The 14,753-nt window shown below is 41.2% G+C and overlaps 1 protein-coding gene across 3 annotated transcripts in view; it reads left to right on the top strand.

The window, feature by feature from the left end:
- Window positions 1-3,845: 3,845 nt before the first annotated feature.
- Window positions 3,846-14,753, top strand: part of LOC107376459 (ubiquitin carboxyl-terminal hydrolase 22) — a 43,799-nt gene continuing 32,891 nt past the window's right edge. For 2 of the 3 annotated variants that reach the window (XM_070542757.1, XM_070542758.1), the window contains exon 1: window positions 3,846-4,195. In XM_070542757.1, coding sequence (XP_070398858.1) covers window positions 4,076-4,195 — 120 coding nt within the window. In that variant the 5' untranslated portion in view covers window positions 3,846-4,075. Of the gene's footprint in view, window positions 4,196-4,543; window positions 4,690-14,753 lie in introns of those variants that run through there. The other variant, XM_070542759.1, reaches the window with a different exon arrangement.

The following is a 14,753-nucleotide window of genomic DNA, read 5'->3' on the forward strand; positions in this document are numbered from 1 at the left end:
GTGGAGCAAGAGATGATGTAAAAGACTACGGCGCCTGGCTACGATTGCAGTGGTCTGAGGTTCAGCTTGTAATTTAACAGTACCGGTCCATAATAGATCTCCACAGGCGACCAGCATGACTACAGCCTCGCACAGGAGCCAGTCTGCCATGCGGGTGGGATACCTCGGTCCCTGGAGCCCTTCGCTTCTTGGGTTAGCCAAGTTAGCTAGTAGCTACACTGGTTAATTTGTTCCAACCGTAACAGCTCCACCTTCAGCTCCACCTCTTTTCCCATTTTTGGATTGTCTGGGCATGACGGGATGAGTGACACAGTCAAAATGGCGGTGGTGGGAACCTCCCATTTGGAAACAAAACCTTATTCGAGCCTATGGACATGAATAGTCTAGTGTATATGTCAATGGTAAAAATGCAAAAACAGTAAGTTAAACAAGCACATTTTATATTTTCTTATGTTGTTCTAAATCAACATAAATATGCACACATATTATATCATCACATTATTCGTGCATGTACTAGTGGAGGTGTTACACCCTGCCACAGCTGTTCAGTTAATCTGTAAAACAATAAATGAAGGATATAATCTTTTTAGGAAAACTGACTATATTTGTCTTCATTCTTCATGAGATATGAAGCCAGCCCTTAGTCTTTATTTACACTATGTATAAACATTGGAATCCCCAAATAAAACATCTTTTTAAAAATAAGAAAATCTTTGTTTCTTCTGAAAACTGTTGAAAACAAGCTAAATGCCCCCCCCCCCCACCCCCACCCCCCCACCCCCCACCCCTTTTTTTTTTTTACTTTTGTTGAAACAAACAACACAAGAGAAAGAAACTAAACCATTGCATCTTCTCTGCAACCATCATAGTTATGACTAACTGGACAGTGTTGGAGAACTTTCTGACCTGCTGACCTGAGCAGAGCTGTGCAAAAAGGGATAAACCGAACTGCAGCCAGTGCTTCAGCTGTCACTGTTCAGGCACACTTATTTTATTCAGATTTTTTAATAACCAGAATCTCCTTATTACTTTATCTTCTGGAGATGTGCAGTTCTGCAGAGCACTGACAATGTCCTGAACATTCAAATCAGGTAATGTTTGAGAAAAGACAGGTTACTTTTACAACATTTTTTATTTCTGTGTGCTTGAAAAGCTTAATTTTTTTAGATATTACCTTATTTCTCAAGTGATAATTTTCACAGAATTTTCTCACAAGTAATGTTTATTAATATAGCACTTATCACAGATGTTTCACTACAACACCTTTACACAAAATAAGTGCTTTAAAAACCACTTTGTGCCCTGATAAACATCCAAATGTCTCAAAATGAGAGATTTATTACCATTTAAATTATATTTTGGTAAGGAACGTCCTTAACCCCACGATAGTCAAGAACAGACGTGTCTCCATGTAATCTGTAGCTCAGAATTTTCTGTTTTGAAAGTAAACGTATTGACTTAAAAGTTTGTTCTCTTCTTTTCCTGGAAAAGTCTCTGAGTAAACAGTGTTGTGTGCTGATTCATCAACATGATGTGTTTATTCCACATCCTCTGCCGAACTTTGTGTTGTGTTGTATATGTTTGTGTGTGTGCGTCTGTGTGTGTGTGCATGCGTGCGTGCGTCTGTGTGTGTGTGCATGCGTGCGTCTGTGTGTGTGTGTGCGTCCGTGTGTGTGCCTCCGTGTGTGTGTGTGTGTGTGTGTGTGTGTGTGTGTGTGTGTGTGTGTGTGTGTGTGTGTGTGTGTGTGTGTGTGTGTGTGTGTGTGTGTGTGTGTGTGTGTGTGTGTGTGTGTGTGTGTGTGTGTCTGCTCTGTCTTCTCGATCCCCAGTGAGTCGTGGAGGATGGCTGCTTATACTGAGCCAGGATTCTCTGGAGGTTTCTTCCTGTCAAAAGGGAGTTTTCCTCTCCACTGTCGCTTTACGCTTGCTTGGTATGAGGATTGCTGTATAGTCACTGACACTAGTCAGTGACTTGATGCAATTTGCTGTGTTCTTTATATGGGAAACATTATTTCTGATTGGCTTAATGAACTGATCTGTACTGGAATGTTTATTATGTGAAGTGCCTTGAGACGACTCTTGTCGTGATTTGGCGCTGTATAAATAAATAAACTTGAAAACTCCAAAATCCAGGTTTTATTTCTTTATACATACATTCATACATTCATTTAGAGTGATTTTTATTATTTGGAAATTATGAAAACTTAATGCTTTGGTATCAGCAAGCAAAGGAAAATAACCTGAGAGCTTTTCGCTGCCTCCTAGTGAAAAATAAAGGACACAATACCATGAATTAGTTCTACAGTCGTGCTCTTTTCCCTTTAGTTTTACTTTAGTTTTTCTTTTTTTCCCCTCAGCTCATCTCAGTGAGAAGCAAGCCCAGATTTAAAGTAGATGTGTAAGTTTGGGCAACAAATGAGAACGGGAAAAAAGAGGGGAAATGCTCCTCTTTATGCCATTTTTAATGCCGAAAATATAATTTTTAATCTTTATCTTTTAAAATATTATAATTTTGTATTTTTTGTTTTAAATTGTTTGAATTATTGTTCCTGCACATAAAATCAAAACTAAAATTAATTATAATGATTCTCACTGACATTTATGATCATCCATTTGGCCATTTTCTGAAATCCTGCATTTTATCATCACAGCTGTGATAGTTTACGTCATGATACGTTAGTGTGGTTATGGTTAGCTGGTATTTATAATTCATGTTTCAATTACATGCGTTGATTCTGCATCATGACTTGCAACATGCATGTAGACTTTGCTGCCTCATTTTTTGCCTGCATATTTTAATGTCCATAAGGTGGCAGCATTGAACTGATGAATGAGAAGTCTGTGCAGCTGCACAGCCACGAAATGTATTGAGTTTCAGAAATGATTAAACTGTATAGAATTATGCAGTTACATGTCTGCAAAAATACATTTTGTAAAACAAAAAGTATGTGTATCAGTGAAAAATAAAAAATAAAAACTGGAGAAATTTTACTTTTTCAACGAAGACTAAGTTGTATATGGGAAATGTTTAATTATGATGTGTCAAAGTAAAGTAGAAATTCAAAATAAACACTTAATTTAATAATAATTTGAAAACTTTTCTGAAAACTTATTTTAACCTAGCACATCGTTAAAGACTGGTCTGAAAATAGGTTTTATTGTTTGAAGACAATCTATACTACACCAAACACACACGATTAGAAAATAAATACAATTCCACTTGATTTAAAACGGGTTTTGTAACATATTTGACTATCTGAAATGTTGAGCATTAGTAAATGGATTATTTTGCTCATAAAACTTGTTTAAATAATGTTTTAAGAATACATTTTTAGTATTGATAGACGTGGTTCGCTTCAAATGTTTGAAATGAAACTAAAATGCAGTTTGTCCTCAGAAATCAAGCAACATTTTTTTAAATATTCTGATCAGACTTCTTAATAAAAACTAGACAGGTTTAATCCAAAAAGATAATTCTTTCACCTATGGATGCAATTTGCACCATTCAGAAGAACAGTTACAAATAGTGGATTGCTTAAACAATCCCGTTTATCCTGAGTGGGAGGTGATTCCGTTATGGCAACGTCATTGATGCAAATGCCCAAAAATTCACTCATACGGGGCACGTGGGGCCTTAAACCAAGCACACCCAACGCGCTTTGAAATTGAACGCAGTTACGTAATGCCTGTGTTGACAAATCACGAGCCATATGGGCGGGCATTGTGAAGCAGTAGTTGAGAGTTAGCAGGCTAACTAGAGAAAGAAAGCTAACGAATCGTGAGTGGAAGTAGAGCTAACGTTAAAGGAAATGACAAAAGTCAAAAGAGCAAGGAGAGTAGACGCTTTATAGGACTGACACAGTTGTTAGATGATTACATAAACTGGTTTATAGCTAGTTCATCAAAGACTGTTTATTAGATGCCCGAGGAGCAGTTTGGATACTACATCGATTGTCCCATTTCCAAACGGAAACCATTTCTGGACTGATAGTTCGTGCTAGGTAGCTAGCTAAGTGAATTACTCAGGAGACTCTTTGTTGTCACCTGAACATTCATACTGAATGTTTTGTCTGTCATGAGTCCGGCCGGGTGCTCCCATGTGAACGGTTATAAGGTGGACAATTGGAGACAAAATCTTCGAGTCATTTACCAATGCTTTGTTTGGAGTGGTACTGCTGAAACCAGGAGACGAAAGGTAAAAAAAAAACACAGGAACTATAACGTCAGCCTTTAAAAAAGACGGGGAAATAGTTTTTTATGTGACACAGCCACACATTTGACTCTGGTGTCCCACATGAAGCACAATCACTGAACGAGCTGGACTAATTTAGTCTCACTGAAGCAGCTAGAGCACTAATGTTAGCCAGCTAGGTTATCACCGGTGAGTTAGCCACCAGCTCATGTGTACGTTTGAGCTGCGAAGATCGGCTGTTTATAGTTCTCTTCAGCGGCTATGCTGGGGCGTTTAGTTCATCGCAATTGTGTCTACCGTGAGCTTATCCGCCCTGTTAGCTGTGCAGCTTTCTGGATGAGTAAACGTGTGTTTGTGTGGAGTTGTAGCCACGGGTTAACATCACCACAGCAAATAGAGCCATTGTGTTCCTCCACACGAGAAGTCCTGTAGCTTCCTGGGTCTGGCTTTTTCCTGCCCTGTTCATCAGCTCACTAGTGTGAATGAGGGGGCTTCAGGTGAGTGATTTATCACCGGTCTCCTCTGTGGGCTCGGCCTACACCGTTCCCTGTATCATCCGATAGTGTGATGTCACTGTACCTCCCTGATCCTTTCATTTTTCCCTTCTGTTCTGTTTGTGCCACATATTTCACATGGACAACTTCATTGCAGCACTTTGAATGTTTGCTCATCACAGAGCCACGCTTCTGTCTTGCGTTTACATTTCTATGTGATAATTAGGTGTTTTAGGGTAATGCAGGATGGACAGAGCTGGTGAGTTGATGCCTATCCCTCCTCATCTTCACTGATAACGCAGGTGGAGCAGATGAATACGCTTGCTTTCTCTCGTCCTGCTTGCCCACTTGCTTCAGTGCTTCTTCATGTAACAGACTGACTATTAGAACTGAAGTAGCAGGAGGAACCGGTGCCATCCGTGCATCACTTGTGCTGCAATGCTGCAGCTGAAAAGAGCACAAGATGAGAGCAGCTCATTTAACACAGACTGAATTAGTCAGAGCGCACGTGTTGTTTACTTTGCATCTCCAGAACAACGCCCAGTGCTGCAGATTTGATCCTATGAGTAAAACAGGCCCTATTTTGGATTAGTGGATATGTTTGATGTTCTCATTGCACGTTCATGTTCTGTGTGTCTAACCCAAGCACGAATCTTCTGTTTAGTCCGTGTGTAATCTAGGCAGTTCTGGACACTTAACTGTTTAGATGAGACCATTGAATAATTCATGTGCTCTGTTGTTTTTACATGAAATCGACTGAAAATTGTGGTAAGATGTGGGACACGTAGTGAACTTTGCCATCCCTCAGTTTCCAAACACCGTGCGTCTCTATACCTAAAGACGTGTTGCATGCCTTTTAATGCTCCTGTAAGTTAGTGGCCTAGGAACCGTCCAAGTAGTTGGAGCCCTATGAAACTCATTTTATTCCTTGCTCAGAGCTCGGTTTCCCACAAAAGATCATGTTTGTTTCATATTTGAAGACTACAAAAATAATCAAATGTTTATAAAACCACTGAAAATACTTTCATTATATACTATGTTGTATGGAGAGTGGAGACATCTCTGGATGAACAAAAGGATTTCATACCGCTCTAAGGGGTCATGGGTGGATACCAAACAAGCATTTACACCAGTGAGTGGTTATCTGCTTTTTGTTGCATTCTACTTTTAAATAATTTTTGGGATATTTTGGATAGATTACATACAATTTCAATACCCTGTCCTTCGCCCAGCTCAGCTTGTTGGTGCTGCTTTATTTTTAAATCTTTCAAGTGAGCTTTTTTATTTCTGTCTTTTTGCTAAATATGATGAGGCATCACGTTCGTTCCTATTATAATAAGAATTTTGATTATTTCGTTTGTTTTACTCTTGACGTCTCAGTTTGAAAAATTCATTTATTTACCTCCATATCCTGGTTTCTTGCCATTCTGGACATTGGCTATGTTAAAACCAGCAGCAGTAGATGACTGCAGCTTTCAGGGCTTCACTCAGTGTCTGTTTGGTTGATAAAGAGCTGTCCGCATATCTATCTTAGAATGACACACACATAGCAAGCAGCTCCAATTTAAAGGGATACACTCCGAGTAGAGGGATGTTGACAGAGAAACGTCATTTGAGTTATTGGGTTTTTAATTCTTTACTGGTGTACTGTTCTCGGTTTTGTACTTCACAGTAGCGCTCGTTGTCCACCTCTGGATAAATGTGTTTCCTGACCAAAGGTGGAACATTTGTCACCTGTTCTTTATTTCCGGGGGTGATTGTTTTCATCATGGTGGGCTCCATCAGCTATTCCATCTCAATGAAGATGGATTTAATCCAGAGCCTGTGTAGTTTGTGTGGATTAGAACAGATAAAAGAAGCTTGGGTGGAGCGCTACTGTCATAAGTGCTTTGAAGAGTTTCCTGTCGTTTTGATTAAAGTGATGGTTACAGAGCTCTCTGAGCTACACTTTAGTTCTGTTATTTGGATAAATCTTATATAATAAAAAGAAAAGCACCCCCTCCCCGCCGAGGCAAACTAAGATGCACAATATAGCTGGAAATGTTAGAGGTAGTAAAATGGATATTTGTTTTTCTTGGGGATGAAATATTTATGTCTGCTCTCCTCCCCCATCTGTTACTTTCAGCTGGAGCTCTTGAACACAAGCGAATGCGGTGAGGCACAGCTTATTCCAGAGAGCGGCGGATTTTAGTACTTTGAGCTGATTTCTTTGTCAGATTGGTCTCCATCACATCACAGGCTCACTCCGTGACTCATCAGCATACATTTGTAGCCAGGGGATCTATTCTACAGACTCCTCATGTTGCTTGCTTGTTCTCCCGCGTTCACTCCCACGTTGCTGCTTTCTCCGTTATTTTCTGCTTTCAGTTTTCTGTTCTTGTTAACCTTGTTCTGCACAGGACTCAAATTCCCTTCTAAAAATCTTGTTTGAGGACTCCCTTATGGTTGATTTCATTCATTTAATCCCAGTATAGATGACTAGATGTGGGGATGTTGGATAAGAGTTTATTTTTTTTGTCAGTGTTTACACACTCTGTCAATGTAGTCTTGTCTGATGTGGCTTCTGGTTTGTCAGTCATGATGGTGGTAGCTTGTGACTCAGACTAAAAGAACGTGAACTTCTCCTGGGGTCATTTTTTGGCTCATTGTGCCACCTTGTGCTGTCCACTTTTCTTCCCATCACTGCAACTTTGGATACAATGGTTGATCTTTTGCTGCGGGCCTCATTGTTTGTCTTAAGATTTAAAGTTGGCAGTCGTGTGACAGAAAAGAGCGTGCCTTTTCATTTTGATCAAGCTATCCGCTGTAAACCACATCCTGTTCTCAGGGCCACATTTCAAGACATCTCAACTCAACTTTATTTATAAATCGCGCCTTACAGACAAAAAGATGCCACCAAGGCGCTACACTGATCAAATAAAAACATAAAACAGTTAGTCCAGAAAATAAAACATTGTATCACACGATACAGATAAAACTACAGTGAGTAAAATCGCTATAAGTAAAACAATAAAACTAGTTAGAAAGGTTAAAAGACAGGTCATAAAAATATGTTTTTAGCCTTGCCTTAAAAACCGCAACAGAGGTGGAGGCCCTTATGCTGAGAGGAATCTTATTCCAAAGCTTAGGACCTGCCACAGCAAAAGCCCTATCACCACGCGTCTTTAGGCGCGTTCTTGGGACCGAGAGGAGCATGAAGTTCTCCGAGCAGAGTGACCGTGAAGGGGTGTAAGGTTGAAGTAGTGACACCAAGTAAGGAGGGGCTAAACCATTTAACGTTTTAAAAATTAGTAAAAGTATTTTAAAATGAATCCTAACATCAACGGGCAGCCAGTGAAGCGCAGCCAGGACAGGAGTTATGTGGTCAAACTTGCGCCTGCCCTCTAAAAATCTGGCAGCAGCATTCTGGACCATTTGCAACCTGGCTATTGAGCCCTTGCTCACACCGAATAGAACAGAGTTGCAGTAGTCCAATCGCACCGTAATAAAAGCATGGACCACCGTCTCAAGATCATGACGTGACATCTCTCGCCTTCATATCTTCTTCTAGCTGAGCATTTTGCTCACCTTGTTCTCCCTCCAACTTGGAAAAAAAAGTAGCTTATTTGAATGTCTGGCATGCTTTAGAAAGGCACCACAGCTTCAAAAACACGCTCGTGGAAGCCCCAAGCCAGAGCAAGGCTGCTGTCCAGCCCACCCTCAGATCAACCATCTGGCTAATGAGCTGTCAATCACTTCTCAGTGGCATCCCAAGCTCAGGACCAAACAGCAATCAGTCTCTTTTAGAGTGGACACTCCTCTTTTACTCAAAACCTCAGACCTACGTGGCAGCTTTTCTTTACACTTGGGAGTTACGGCTGAAAATAGTTCAGCCTTTGTGAGACGTAAAACAAAAATCATAAAACAATTACGAGAACCTTTATGGGTTTTCTTTTTATCAGCTTAATTTTAATGGCTTGATGGTTCTTTAATATCCACCACGTGTCTCTACTTTCTAGTGCCTAGAAGTTCTCCAGTAGATAAAATTTAAGGCTCTCCTGATTGGTGCTGTGGGGATAAACTATAAAGTAAATAAATGATCTTTAACGAGGTTCCTCTGTAGGGTGGCTGTAAAGAGCTTTGGAGGTGAAGTATGTAGCTCCGTTATTTGATAGAATCTCAGCTGTTTAACCATCTCTCCTTTGCATCACAAGGAGTGAACTGAGGTGGTTCTAGTCTCTAAATAAGTAGGATGTCTCCCTATTGCCTTTTTCTGAAGGTTTCAAGGCGCATCCCACTGGGAGGCAATCCAGAGGCAGACTTAAAACTCACTGGATGGATCTTTGGCCTGGGAATGTCTTGGGATTTCCCAGAGGGGGCTGGAGTGTGCCTGTGGGGATGGGGATGTCTGGGCTTTCACCTGGACTTGTTACCTTCTCAACCAGACAGTGCATAAGAAGTCTAAATGGTATGATGGATTTGATTTGTCGTAGATGTTTTGAAATTTGTTTGTAGCTTTTTGAAGTCTGCTCGTTCAAAACCCAACTGGGTTATTGCTTTTTTAGTTTTTTTTAATCATGCGTTAAAGTTTTCTGAAAGCAAAAGTTCTCATTTGTAAACCCTTTTTTACTTTATTGGTGACTTGTGCCTGGCCTCTTTCTTTCTTTTTATGGCTGCCCAGCTGTAAGTAAACATGCTATTTCCATATTATTGTTGAATAATGACAATACAAACCCATATACAAGCATATATACACTTCATGCCATTTTAGTCTGCAGCAGATAAAGCCTTTGCCCATGTCAAGACTGTCATGCAGATCGTTTCGATACACGGTGCTAGCCCTATTGTGAACTAGGGCTGCTCAATTAATCGAATTTTAATCACGATTACGATTTGAGTTTTGAACGATTATAAAAAACAAAACAAGCCGATTATTTGCTCCTCCCGCTTGCGCTGCCCTGAGTTGCAAATGAAGCGCACCTCCACAGTGTCGCCAACTTAGCGACTTTGACGCTATTTCTAGCAGCTTCTCAGACCCCCTTCTTGACTTTTTAACTTAAAAGTACCTAGCGAACATCTCAAACATCTCTGCTAACCCTTAGCTACTTTCTGGATAACTGTCGTCGACATTTCCTGCAGGTTAGCTAAAACACTCCGCCTGTGCTCTGGACCGTTCTTCACAACATTAGGAAAGGGAATGATGCAGTGATGTGTCAGTCGCTAAAGAAACGGCTCTTGGAGCCGGCTCCCTGTTAAACTAACCAGAGTGAGTGACACACACCCGCACCTGCGGACTCCTGAGCAGCTAAAAACGGCTAAATGTGCGCGTGCAGCATGCTAAACACACGTGCAGCTTGCCCGATTGCTGTGAGACCGGGGTGGGGGGTGGGGGGTGCAGCTGTGTTTGGGACAATTATTACATTAACTGATTGACCTGTAAATACGTCATAGTTTATAAATAAGGTAGAAATAAGTTCCTCACGCTGATAACTAATAACTAATCTCTCTGAGGGCACGGTGCTAGTGCACTCTCCTACAGCACCTTGACATGACTCAATAAATGTTATGTAACATTTTATGAACATCAATTTATTTGCATTTATTTGTTATAAATGCCAATGTATAATTCTTGCTGTCAGTATTTGCAAGATGTTGGTATTTGGGTCTGTACTGGTTAGACTTAAATGAGTTAAACCAAGTTCTATAGCCCTTGGGTCATAAACTATGAGCTATAATTATATTGGTCTTTTTCTACTGGGAATGTGGAATTATTTTAGTGATCATCTTGTTTCTTATTTATTTTTGTCCTGATTGTGCCCTGAGCAGTTTTATGACTGAATAAAAACAAATAAAATCAACATAAATAGAAAAATCGTCCTAAATAATCGTGATCTCAATTTCAGTCACCATAATCGTGATTATTATTTTTGCCATAATCGAGCAGCCCTATTGTGAACCCATTAAAACAAACACATTTCTAGTTTCTACATCTCGTATTATTATTTTAAAATTGTGTTCATACATGCTCTATGTTGAACTGTCTTTTACAGATCCAAACCCATTAGAAAGAAGAGTTGCTCATATTTTAATCTTTTTTTTCTCCTCACAAAAATAACAAAAGTTTTCCTCCATTGTCTGATGTTTAGCATGAGCTATGACTTCTCAATAGAGCTGTGTAACAGTTTGACTTTACTACTCGCTTCTGCAGTTCCTGATTTAACTCACTACTTGAATTTGGTGAATGTGGAAATGCATTCTCAGACAGTCCCACGCTGCACGTCATTGTCGACAGAGGGTAGGAGGAGCTGACTTCAGACTGATATGTAAAATAAAAAAAGCAGAAAAAAAGTTTAATCTGTGTACATCTCAAGGGCAGTTTATTGATTAAATACGATGTTCTATGTGAAGATGGTGATGAGGAGGGGGGGGACCGAAGCCCAGACAGACGGCTACCTCATGAGGTCAACTGCAGCGTTCAGCATCTCATCCTTTTCTGTCATCTTTTATATACTTGACCTAAAATTAAATAAAATGACATATTTGGGTCTCAAATGTCTTAAAAATTATACTTATTGGTAAACATATTTTGCAATTGTTTGTCTATTCATATTATGATCTATAGTTCCAGTTTGTGCGTGGTTAGTTTAGTTGAAGTAGGAGTCGGTGTGTTAACAACATTCACAATTTATAGTTCTGCGTCGGGACGGACGCATGCAACGCCATTATCCGTCCTTTCGAGGGCTCTCCAGCAGGCTTGCAAGGACGGACCGAGTTGAGCTCTTTTCTAAAGCCTGATTTATACTTCTCCGTGAGCTCCGCAACCGAGAGACGCACACGGCGTGTTGGAAAGGTTTTCACATTGGAACTTTAGTTCAGGCAGCGGAGCGTTTGCAAAGCAATTTCCTGCCAGGACAACAGAGGGCGTAGCGTTTTTCTGTGGTATCCTGCCACCATAACACTCATGTATCCGGTCCCTGATAGTGTATTTACTAATGTGTTTATATATTTCAGAGACTTTATAACACAGACAAATCTGTCTTTCTTTTTCCTCCACCTCTTCATGCAGTCGCCACCTCTAAACCCACATTTTCTGTCGTTTCCGTCCACGTTTTCTCCGTATTTTGTACTCCTTCAGTCACGGCTGAATAAATGTTCAAATTTTCAGACTTTTTCTCGGGATGCGTTCTTCAATCTGTTCTGGGTCTGCTGATAAATATCTGTTTACTTTTTAACGGCACTACAGCTGTGTTTATGACGAATATACAAGAAGCTGCATCCTGACCAATCACAAGCTTGCAGTCTCCATCACTTTCGACGGGTGTTTAAAACTTTGGGCGTGTCTACGTCACCCTCTGTGAGCTCGTCGGAGAGCCCTTGTGCTGACGCATAATGGCGTTGCGTGTCTCGCACCGGCGCAGACGGAGAAGTATAAATCAGGCTTAAACATCCATCCGACGAGACGGCGAATGCAAGCTTGTGGTTGGTTGGTACGCTAGTGCTGCCATTGCGTAGCCTGGCCTGCCAGACTCGTCCTCTGTTTAATTCTGCACAGAGAAAGAGTCTGGTAACTCACACGCAGAGATGCACATGAGGGGCGGGACTAGGCAGCTCAAAAATAACCAATCTGAAAAAAGACGGAAACGCAGACTGTACCGCGCGACACTGGTGCAATGGTGCAAACATCTTTAATTTCTTTTAGAAGAAATGCTTTAAGAACTTCTACTTGTCGTGGTTTTATGGTAAATGGCCTGTATTTGATATAGCACCTTCTAGAGTCCTGGAACCCCCCAAGGTGCTTTACAACACTACCAGTCATTCACCCATTCACACACACATTCACACACTGGTGGGGATGAGCTACGATGTAGCCACAGCTGCCCCGGGCGCACTGACAGAGGCGAGGCTGCTGAGCACAGGCGCCACCGGTCCCTCCGACCACCACCAGCAGGCAACGTGGGTTAAGTGTCTTGCCCAAGAACACAACGAAGCGACAGACTGAGCAGGGCTCGAACCTGCAACCTTCCGATTACGGGGCGAGCACTTAACTCCTGTGCCACCGTCGCTTCGACGTTTTAAAGACGTTCCAGTCATTTAGACCAGAGAAAAGAGCTGCAGCGAACTCTGCTGCTGTCTTTGTTGTTTATGAGAAACTGAGCGTCGCTGTGTGTGTGTGAAAACACTGTCGTTTTTTAGCTGTAGTCAAAAATGGCGTCTGGCGACAGCGCAAACATCTTTCTTTAGAAGAAACGCTTCTGGTGCTTTTTCTCGCTGTGGTTTTAAAGACGTGACCAAGTCATTTAGAACAGAGGAAAGAGCCACAGCGAACTCCGCTTCAGTCTCTATGTTTATGACAAACTCTGCGTTGTGGTGTGTGACCTCAGCACTGATTGGCTCGGTTAGAATTCTCATGGGGTGGGGTTATTTGAATAGAAGAGTTCCCAGACCCTTTCTCTGTGCAGAATTAAACAGAAGAGGAGTCTGACAGGCCAGGCTAGCCACTGCGCCCTGGAGAAGTATAAATTAGGCTTTAGGCAGAAGGGTGAGTCACTCATCCCATATGCTCTCCCCTCCCTCCCTTCTGTTTTATTTTACCTTTTTTTGCTGGAAGAGTGTGTTCACTTAATCCATACTTAAGTTCATCCATACCATAATTGTCATTACTCCCCCATTTCTCAGTTACAGCACATCACATTGCTGTCTTTGTTGGACTAAATGAATGAACTGAGAGAGGAGTGATGTGCCCACTTAAAAAAATGCAACAGGAGAGAAGGGAATTTGAGAGTTTTTTTCCTAATAAATGTACATGCAGCTGGATTTTGAGTGCGAGATGATTAAGAGCGTTTGCACCATTTCTGCTTCACTATAGACACAGCCTCTGTGAACCCTGTGAAAAAGACAATCTGTTTATTCTGCTAGCATCCCTTTTTATTTGTTTTTACTTGTTGCTCCATCATTGAACAGCTTTGGACATTATGACAGCCATTTCTCTGCATATGTAGCCTAGACCGAGTGGCTTCAAAGAGGGCATCCCAGACAAAAACACAATCTTTTGCAGCATGAACTTTCTACTTGTGCGACACTGGTTTCAGGCAACTGAGCCAGTGGCTGATCAATAGGTGATCTAATAGAACATTAAAAGCCTCAGGCCTGCAAGACTGCTGACACTGAGGAATAGACACTCTGAACCTTAGGAAGATGGGAGACTGCAAAGATTTTCTGCAGTTTGAAGAGGCATTGAGGCAGAAAGGGGTGAGGAGGAGGACAAGGCGTGGCATTGATGAGGCCTCTTGTTTTTTAAATAGCCTCTTGATGCATTGAAGTGATTTTTTAATCAGGGTTTGTTTTATTTTTATTTAATCTTAATTTAACCAGGAATGTCCCGTTGAGATTAAAAAACCCTGTTTTTCAAGAGTGTCTTGGCCAGGTTTTTGCTTCTCTAACTGGATGATTTAGTAGAGGTGATGAAAACACACATTTAGCACAAATGTAGGAATTCATATAAACTTGGATGTGCTTAATGGATAGGTATCAGCTGTAATTTGTGTCCATCTATAAAGTACTCATCCTTTGGCCTTGTCTGGCATCTTTTCTCTCACATTTACAGCTGACTTTACCTAACAGGTAATGCCATTTTTAATGTTTTAATGTTTAATGAATATGCTCTTCCCTGTAGTTTCACTACATTCTAAATGGTAAATGGCCTGTATTTGATATAGCGCTTCAAGAGTCCTGGAACCCCCAAGGCACTTTACAACACAATCAGTCATTCACCCATTCACACACACATTCACACACTAGTGGGGATGAGCTATGATGTAGCCACAGCTGCCCTGGAGCACACTGACAGAGGCGAGGCTGCCAAGCACTGGCGTAACAAACCATGCCATCTACTGCTCAGCCAATCAGCAGGCCTGCCTGGGAGATTTTTGGCTGGTTGTGTTTAAAGGTGTTTTATTTTACCACTATTGAGCAAAATTTATTTACAAATGCTAATAATAGTTGTCAGCAGAGATGCACTATATTTTTGCCCTCCAGCCAGAAGCTAAGGGGTAGAGCTTGGACATGTGACGTCATGCGCCAATGGATCT

The sequence above is a fragment of the Nothobranchius furzeri genome, chromosome 12 (genome assembly GCF_043380555.1).
Source record: "Nothobranchius furzeri strain GRZ-AD chromosome 12, NfurGRZ-RIMD1, whole genome shotgun sequence".
NCBI lineage: Eukaryota > Metazoa > Chordata > Actinopteri > Cyprinodontiformes > Nothobranchiidae > Nothobranchius > Nothobranchius furzeri.